A 9,826-nucleotide genomic window follows, 5' to 3' on the forward strand; every position below is an offset into this window, starting at 1 on the left:
AGAAACTGTAGTGATAATAGGATTAGGCTGTTTGTGTCTGTTGATTTACAAACGGAACCACTACGCAAGTGATTACTTCATTCTACAGAAATTTTCTCTTTCGTCTTTTTACAGTAACAGTAACGTGTTTTTGTTTTTGAATTTTGCGCAAAGCTACACGAGGGCTATCTGCGCTAGCCGTCCCAAATATAGCAGTGTAAGATTAGAGGGAAGGCAGCTAGTCACCATCACTCACCTCCAACTCTTGGGCTACTCTTTTACCAACGAATAGTGGGATTGACCGTCACATTATAATGTCGCTACGGATGAAAGGACGAGCATTTTTGGTATGAGGGGAATTTGAACCCGCAACCCTCAGATTATGAGTCGAGTGCTTTAACCATCTGGCCAGGTTGGGCCATATGACTTAGTCATTCTAGCGCACGATTCTAATTTTATTGTCGTTTATTATTCTAAATGATGTTTTTTATTTAAAAAAAACTGAAATAGTCACACTTCTTATATGCGTTTTTCTTACACTTAGGATTTTTTTTTTACGCTGTGAGTTATAAAAGTTATTTTAGCCAACAACTGTATATATTACACGTTAAATTTCAGGACGTCGGTATGATGAATAAGAGATTATACTATAAATTCTTTAAGTATTGAATATGAAAAATATTCCTCGGTCGCTTAGGGGTATCACCAATGTTCCTTCTAATGTTTTCACTCCATGTGCAGAATTTTTTTTTATGTGCACCAGTATCAAGGAAATGTGCGGATGTGCGCTATTAGTTTTTTTTTTTTTTTTTTTTTGAGGCGGGGGAGGTTATTTTTCGATCATCGACCCTATTGGATTATTAGGTTGTTTTTCTATGCCACCAGTTGGCTATATAGGCTTTAGGCCTATCGACTGTTAGAGTCGTTAAGGTAGTCAAAACGTTGGAACTCCTCAGCATTACTGAGAATGTGCGCGGCTGGAATAACTAAGTGCGCGGCACGTAATTGGTTGTCGTGCAGCTACGCGGCTGCGCAACTTAAAGGAAACACTGGTAATGAAGCAATAATTCGAGGTTTAATATCCATGGCAGACAAACACTACCTCATTATGTTACTTTGCGTTAAACCAAACGAATTCCAAAATATATTTTCAGAAGATGATTTTATGTCTGAACAAAGAACACAAAAACATCATTACCACTAAAAGTAATTTATTCGTTAAGTTGTTTCTATTAGTTTGTAGCGACTTGTGACATGTAAAAGCAATTTAAACGTTAAGTAGTTTCTATTAATTTGTAACGACTTATTTATCTATTAGATTGTTCTACTTCACACACACACACACACACACACACACACACACACACACACACACACACACACTTATTAGTACTGAAATTAACAAATCAGATATGAAAAATAGAGTCTGAAACTGCACAAATACTGTAACGCCGTCTATCGAAATATGACGCTGCACCAAAATCAGGGTTTAAAACTCGGCCTTCTTTAAGTGTCCACAATGTCCATCGTATGACCTCAGTAGTCTCTAGTTAGCGCACCATTTTGGAATTTGCAACGCTCCGGGGGTGTTGATTTGGGGCGAAACGGTATTATTTTATTATTTAGAAGCTGTTTTTCCGTGTGAGGGAAAAAATAGTTTGTTGAGAGACACGCACAACAAGAAATTATCTAATTTCTCGTATGTGAAGATAAATTTTCTATTAATGTTACTGGAGTGTTACTGAGTTTCGAGAAAAAAAAACCGAAATTGTATTTCATGGGAATATTATTGCCCTTACGTTTCGGAAAGCCTTAGCATAAGTGCATCTGCTTGTTATTAATTCGTTGAAAAAAAATGTTAATTCCACCATTTTAAAAGATTAACAGGTGTATTTCACCTACTCGCAGATATAATCAACTGTTATCTTGGCGAAGTCTCTACTAGGAACGTTTCGCATTGGAATTCAGTTTTCGTATTTCACACTGGAGTTGTGAACAACTTTTGGACAGCTTTGTATCGTCACTTGAAGTTTGTGGTTTATTAAAACGTTCCTGAAGAGGCTGTAAGACAAGACGCTGAGTGTTTAATTAAATAGTAACAACATTTTCATGTCATAAGGTCGTTTATTTCTATTATTAATATAATAAAAGAGAAGAGCGACCGATATAATGTTAGATTAACAAATTAACACCACCACCTTGTGGGAAGAATTGTAGTTCATGTGAACTCGTTTGTTAACTTTCGAGTATCGGTGAGGCATAATGCACTGTACTAAATAAAACTGATTCTGTTTAGAGTACCGTCTGAAGAAAAACAGTGGGAAAAATATCTTCTTCATGAAGTACCAAAGTGTATGATAATATAACTGGTAACACCAAAGACCATTGGATAGGCATGTTTTGGCAAATAATGCGCGAAATCTTACGTAGTAAGAATGTGAATCGAATACCATGAAACAGTTTTTTATTCGTATCTTAAAGATAGTTGTTTCAAGAATGATGTATGAATTCTCGAAACTGAGAAAGAAACGTACGATAAGATGACCCAGCAGTTGTACACCCATGATGGAAAGGCTTGTTTTGTTTCAAATAACACTTGTTCTTTATTTTTCGTAAAATATGTCTGACAAAAATTTTAAATGCTGTGGGTGAGACAGAGAGCTACCCCCTCACTTTTGACTCTTTGACTCTTCATAATTGTTTGTGAATGAAATTATAGAAGAGTGGAATTCAGTTTTTTGTTGTTGTTCTTTTTGGGAAGTATTGACATAACCCTATTATCATCAGGTTAGAAAAACTTGGTCACATGCATTCGAGACTTGCGAAATACCGTTTTCTGAGAATATGCATTGCATAGTAGATGTACTTGCACAGAGTCCCCGAAGGTGTTCTCTGTCAAGAGTAAATAACACCAAAATTAAGAGCAAATATGTTTTTGTTTATTGCTTTTGAAGTTTATATATTATACCGTTTTGTAGCATACAGTGTACAATTCTTCTCGTGATTCATCGCATACTCACGTTTTACCGACGTCACGACAGTATATATCACAAATTAAACTTCCATTATGCGACATCTTATTAGTTTCTACTGACTGACTGATAGATAAATTCATTAACTCCTCGGCCTCTTAGGATAATGGGATAATACTGCCAGGCTAAGACTGATTAAAAAAATCCACAGAACAGTGAGGGAGGGGGATATCAGTACTATTTTATGACCATACTGATGAACCAAATGGATGCAGTAGATGGTTATTCTGCTGCTTATTTTCATTCTAAAATAATAAGTCCTTTGTTGAGACAGTAGTAAGTTATAACAATGAAACCCGGAGTTCGATTCCCCGCATATGGCCAAGTGTAGTTTCGTTCTATAAAACCTAACAACACAAGAACTATAAATTAAAAAGATCACTTCTCTTTTATGGTAAGAAGCGTTGTTAACAGCCTAAACTAAGCACGTGATGACGTAATGAAACTGAATGGCTAGTTTAATAGCATTTAGCTTTTCATAACGCTGAATTTTGCACAAATGTTTTCCATAATTGTGGTTATCAGATATGACTGTTAAATGAGGGTCAGAGAAAGCCAGACCAAAACTACTAACCAGTCTGGTTAGAATGAGGTTTCGAAGGTAGTTTCCCACTCCCCCCAAGACATACTCGTCAGAGTGTCAGCGTTAAGTTAATGGACTTCCAATGCTAAAACACGGAGTTCGATTTTACGCGGTAGAGGGAGTGTAGATAGCGCGTGCGCGCTTATATAGTTTTTTAATTAGAAGAAATCAAACAAATGCATAAGGCAGAGATGGAATTGTAACTAGCTGTAAGTTCTCATAGTATCTAGCACTGATGTATATTAAATATTCCAGAGAGAGTTTGACCTGTTTATACATTTATTATTTTAGGATTTATTTGTACACTGAGAGCTTGAAAACAATTCTTTCGTCGTAAATTCGTAGTTACAAGTGACAAAGTTTTGTTTCAAAGTGTTGTGCATTCACACTGTAAATAGTTTTAATATTGACCATGTTCTGAAAACATATTTTCAGCAAAGCTTCTATAACAATTTCCTTTTTTCTGTTTGTAAATACATTATTCCGGAGTTTTGTTTCCCTTGGTTTTGGTAAAAAGGTATTGTAACAATCACACTTTCAGACGATAAGTGTCATTTTGACATGAATTGTTTAATATCTTTCTAAGAGTATTTTGTTTTTTAACAGAGATCCCCAGTGGCACAGCAACAGCAAGTATGCACACTTATAACGCTAAAAATTGTGTATCGATATCCATGGTTGGCACAGAACAGATAGCCCACTCTCTATCTTTACCCTTAACTACAAAAAAAATTACCCGGGTGCATTAAAAAGTGCTACCTACAAAGTTATCCTTTAACGTTATTTCAAAGGGTAAAATATATAAACTGGTTTGATCTAATCGAATACATAAGAGGTGCATATTAACTCGAAGAAACAATATAAGCAAACTCGTCTAATTAGGCCTAGCAGCTTTTGATGAATTTTACTTAATGTGTTTGGTGCTTTGATGGTTAATCTTTCCTTACAGGCAGCAGGTCTCATAGGCTCCCCCCTCCCCCCGTGCGTCTCGTGCCATGTAATTATTAAATAATCGGTATGCACCTCTTTCCTCGATTTTTCATTGGTGCATTTTCTGTGCTTAGCATTCCGTAAGCATAGTTTTCAGCTTTTACTTAAGCTGTTTTCTTTGAACTAGTGACTGAAAACCTGTAGAAAATTATACGAACTATTGTGTCAGCTTATTTTTGGTTTACATCTCATTGAAGTATAACCAGATATATGGTAGATTGCAATAGCTACTAACACTTCTTATAAATGAGGTTCGTACACCAGTCTTTGTTTTTGTTGATTTTATTCAATAAGTGGTGTGATGTTAATTGCATAATAAAGGATACCTAGAAATATGTGATGTAGTGCTCAGTGTGGCCCTGATCGTGAACCTGAGGGTCCCGATTCGCATCCCGTTAACATAAAAAAATGTCTCTGGACCCGTGGATGTACAAGAAACGAGACAGTCAACTCCTGTTATTTGGTCAGACAAGAGTATTTCTAGAGTTGGCGGTGGACATTGTTGATTAGCTGCCATTCTTTGTAGTTTATCAGTTACAAGTCAGAGAATACGTGATAAGTGACCGTTTATTGATTCGTCTATGGTTAAATATCTTAATTTTTCTCATTGAAGTTTCACAATATACTACTTTCCATATAATATATTTCCAAATTTGTTTTGAAAATTTGTCTAGTTTAGCTTGTTTTCAAAGAATAAAAAGTTTGTTTTCACCCTAAAACTTCTTTCTTCTAACTTTAGCAACGCATACAGTTTTACTTTACGGTAAAAAAACAAAACAAAACAAAACAAAACAGAAAACGTTTTTGTTACACGTTGGCACACAATATTTTTAGGTGGATGTTTTCTCGCTGTTGGATAGTGGTAAGTTTAAATCTTGGATCGATTCCTCCCTCCACCGCGTACATATCAGATAGCTTTAAAATAACCAGCCAACTAATTTTAGACGTATGAGGGTACGACACTAGCAACATTGTATTAGTTCAGAGTGTTAAACATTTAAAGATGTAAAAAAATAAATTATTGTTCGAGTCGGGCCCTCTTGTACTTAATTGAAAATAACACGTAAAATGTTTTTCAAAATAACGAGAGTATGTGATGTCAGTGTGATAAAAATAAAATTTTGTAAGCCAAAAAATTGCTATTACACATATGATGAAAGTAGACCTAATCACATTTCGCTAGTTAACATATATTTTAGAAATAAAGAGTTAATCAGGCCACATAGTACTAGACAGAAAACCTACATTAGTTTTACACTAAGCTGAAAACATTCGAAAGGGTTTTTACAGGAAGTACAGGACTGTGTAATATCGAACATAGGTGGCTGGGTGTACAACACATGAATGTAAGTGCGGTTTATTATAACCCTCGAGTTGTATCTACACATATATTTTAAAGCTTCATGGTACAGGAGGGGGGAAGGAATCTTAATGAACCTGAGTCTCCCTGGTCTTTAAACGCCTAAATTCCGACAAAGAGAAAGTGAAATTGACTAATGAAGCGAACTAATGGGTTGGGTTGGAGGGGGCGCCATCAAACATCAGTACGCCACAAGTAAGTTATGCGTACTTCTAGTTTTTAAGCTGTTGGGTATTTGTGTAACTTTCTTTCATTTGGTATGTTTGTAGATAACCTTTAATGAATTTAAGATTAAGAGGACCTTGTTATTCAACAGTGATCCTGTCTTAATGTTGTTTGAGCATTTTTATAAAAGTATAACTAAGTTCTCCGAGACAGTAGTGAGTATTTTATGATGTATATATATATATATATATATCTTCTCAGGTAAGAAATGGCGTGGCCTGACGCCACAAGAGCGACGACCCTATGTAGAAGAAGCTGAAAAGTTGAGGGTCCAACACATGAAGGAATATCCCAATTACAAGTACCGCCCTCGCCGACGAAAACAGAATTCAAAAAGAGGGGGGCGGAAAGGCAGCTCAAATTCTCCTGTTCCGCCGTCACCTTTGATGAACACCAAATACAAAATGGCCCCCAGACCAAACGGATATACTCAACCATATCAGCAACTTCATGGAATAGGATGGTCAACCAATCAACAAGGGCCTTCACCCTTGGGAAACGTTGAATTCTGTGGTGTGCAGACTCCAGATTCGTCCCCAAATGGGAGCCCTTGTTCCGAAACAGCTCCGAAAATGACCAATCACCTCAGACCCCCGGATTACTCTGAAGTATCGAGTCTGCCAAATGTTAATGTCGAGTCTATACGTTCGTTGCCGACACCAGAAATGTCCCCCATGGAACCGGAAACTGAAAACCTTTCCTTGCATCGCGTGAAGGAAGAACAGAACCCATGCAATCCAGTAGGGCAGCTTATAGCGAAGTTCAGTGAGTCTTCAAACTTCCTTAAGGGAGTCAGGCCTCCATTTCGACACCGCATGAACATGAATGGTGCACATAATCTAAACGTCTTAGATTCAAACTTTCGATCCTTGGGACTATTTATGGATCATGGTGATCCAAGTTTTTCTAATCTCGACATACACGAGTCCCTTAATCAAAATCATATTCCCTATTCGGCACCAGGGGAGCCTTCATTTCCAATGAAATCACCCTATGAAACGCAACGTCTGCATTGTGCCTTAGAAAACAACGTGGATATTTTTTCGATGTATAAACAACCCACCTTTTCTTTCCAAACCTCTTCAGACCATTCCATGCCCACTAATGTTCCAACGTCATTAGAATCCCGTACTCACTACCAACAGTTTCCAGGATCCGATCCTAACTCCTATTCACAACATTACATGGATTTCATGGATATGGAACAGGATTTAAAAGAACCTTTTACCCTTTCTGCTGCTGGTAATCACGCTTTGTCTTCCTATCAGACGGAAATGTGTTCCTTTGATGGTTCTCAGGGAGTGTCTTTTCAGAGGGCTGCATGTGACGAACAAACGTCTCCGCGTTTTCCGTACAACCAAACTGACCGTTTTCACTGCCCGATTAGCAGCCAGACGCAAGCTGTTGTAACGTCTTGTCCTATCTATAATGGTGCAAATGTGAATTCCACACCAATAGACCAAAGTGGTCTTTCAGGGGAAAGCTACGGCGTCATCGCTGCGTTGGAAGAAACACGGCAGATATTTTTGTGAAGTAAAAGAACGTTTAAATATAGCACCTATAAAAGTTAAAAAGGTTTTTAAGTAAAAGTGTATATTATGACGTTTATCGTGGTCTTAACAAAACCACCTTCCCTTTTAACAGTGTGTTTTAGGCATTCGCGAAGCCATTCGTGCTTAATATAACTGCACTTTTTGAGAGTAATAGCTTAAGCATGTGTTCAAGTGATCTTGAGGGTGATGATTACATGTTCACCATTAGTGGATATATTCATTCACATCGAATTCTTACAGGTAGCACGATGTTATACAGCAAAGTTATAAGCTATTCCGTCCAGTTTCCTATAAAGATTTTGCTCAATGGAGTTTGCTTTAAAGATAAGGAAGGTATTGTGTATTAAGCATATATGATACTTCTTTTACTTAGCACTTTTATAATGGTGAAGGATTAAAAGATATAAAGTTTATATAAGTTTATTTACTGAATTTCAACGTTAAAGGTTATTGGCTATCTTTGCTGTGATAACGTAACTCGAGTTAACTTGGAAACAATTTTTACGAGTCGATCTTTGAAATTTACAGTGAAGATTCGAAATTTAGAACTAGTCAATAAAAACAATCTTTACAGAGGGAGTTCTATGAAAAGTAGGAAATGGTGTAGGAGAAAGAAACATTATCAGCACAAATAGTGTAATTTGGAAAACTATTACTGAATTAATTTCTGATTATTTTTTTCCTGTTATGTGTTCAGAATTAAGAGTTCTAAAAGCACTGATTATAACGGAAATGTGTTGTTGGAAAGAGAAGTGTACTTGTTTTCATATACTTCAAAGATGCACCGATTTCCATTTTCTTGAGTTTCAAAATTTTCATCATGAAATGTGTGTGTGTATATAAATATATATATATATAAACTCAAATATTTCTATTTTATGATACCAATTATTTCGTCTTTATTTATGAAATAGGTTATGGCAAGATTTGTTTTCCTTTAGCTGTGGGATTGCGGTATTGAAATAAGTCCTTTGTGGCCTTTCCTTTTTATTGGGAAATATGCTAATCTTAGCTTTTAAAGATTTAGTACGTTTTTACGCATATGCACGATACTTTAAGGTGCAATTTTTTTTAGTTCTGTACAATTTGGTTTCATTACTAACTTTATTGGTCTACAGTTTTAACAAAACAAACACACGATTTTTGCATCTTGTTTGGCTTTTATTCCATGGGTTAAAATGTCGTCCAATAGAAGATATAACTTATTCTGTTTTTATTCAATGGGTTAAAATGCCGTTCAATAGAAGATATATTTTCTTAATGTCGTCCAATAGACGATACATCTTGTTCTGCTCTTATTACATGGGTTAAATTGTCGTCTAATAGACGATACCTCTTGTTTGGCTTTTATTCCATGGGTTAAAGTGTCGTCTAATAGACGATACCTCTTGTTTGGCTTTTATTCCATGGGTCAAAGTGTCGTCTAATAGACGATACCTCTTGTTTGGCTTTTATTCTATGGGTTTAAAAGAAGATATATTGTTGTTGAGTTTTTTTTTTCTTTTACAACAGATTATTTTCCTTCTGGATATAAAGGGTTTACGTCGATCCAGCTACATAACATATTCTTTAATGCGCAGTTATAGCTTTTCTAAATAAATAAATATATATATATAGTTTTTAGCTTGCACCTGTATGTATCTTGTTGGGTGACTTGGCGCGAGCGCGCGTGCACACACACACACACACACACACAACAAACAACAAAACTGCCATAACAGAATGCGTATTAATGACAAATATAAATGTAATATTAATGAAATAGGTTTATATAAATAATTTGGCACCGTTGTACAATATGTTTGTAATAAACTGGGAGTGCTTCCAAATAAAATTTGGTAAACGTTACATTGTTAGATGCTTTTTTTTGTATTAAAAACAAACATAAAAAATATCATTCGTATAAAAACGATTTTTTTTATTTCTGTGAAAGTTAAAAACTGTTACGTCTGAGTTTTGTATGCATTGTGAACCCTTCTATTACATGATAGCTGTTGTTACCGTTCTACACTGTTAGCAGAAGTTGCTCGTGACGAAGTCCAACTTTATGTTTTTCAGTATAAAATAAACAGATATTTTACGGTGGTTTAGTTCATTCAACAAG

General features: G+C 35.9%; 1 protein-coding gene across 1 annotated transcript in view; it reads left to right on the forward strand.

Annotated features, from left to right (window-relative positions):
- The window catches only part of LOC143237564 (uncharacterized), a 67,808-nt gene extending 58,238 nt beyond the window's left edge, over positions 1-9,570 (forward strand). Inside the window, exon 2 of the mRNA XM_076476966.1 lies at positions 6,371-9,570. Coding sequence (XP_076333081.1) covers positions 6,371-7,701 — 1,331 coding nt within the window. The 3' untranslated portion in view covers positions 7,702-9,570. The remainder of the gene's footprint in view (positions 1-6,370) is intronic.
- The last annotated feature ends 256 nt before the right edge of the window (positions 9,571-9,826 follow it).

Source organism: Tachypleus tridentatus, chromosome 13 (genome assembly GCF_004210375.1).
Source record: "Tachypleus tridentatus isolate NWPU-2018 chromosome 13, ASM421037v1, whole genome shotgun sequence".
NCBI lineage: Eukaryota > Metazoa > Arthropoda > Merostomata > Xiphosura > Limulidae > Tachypleus > Tachypleus tridentatus.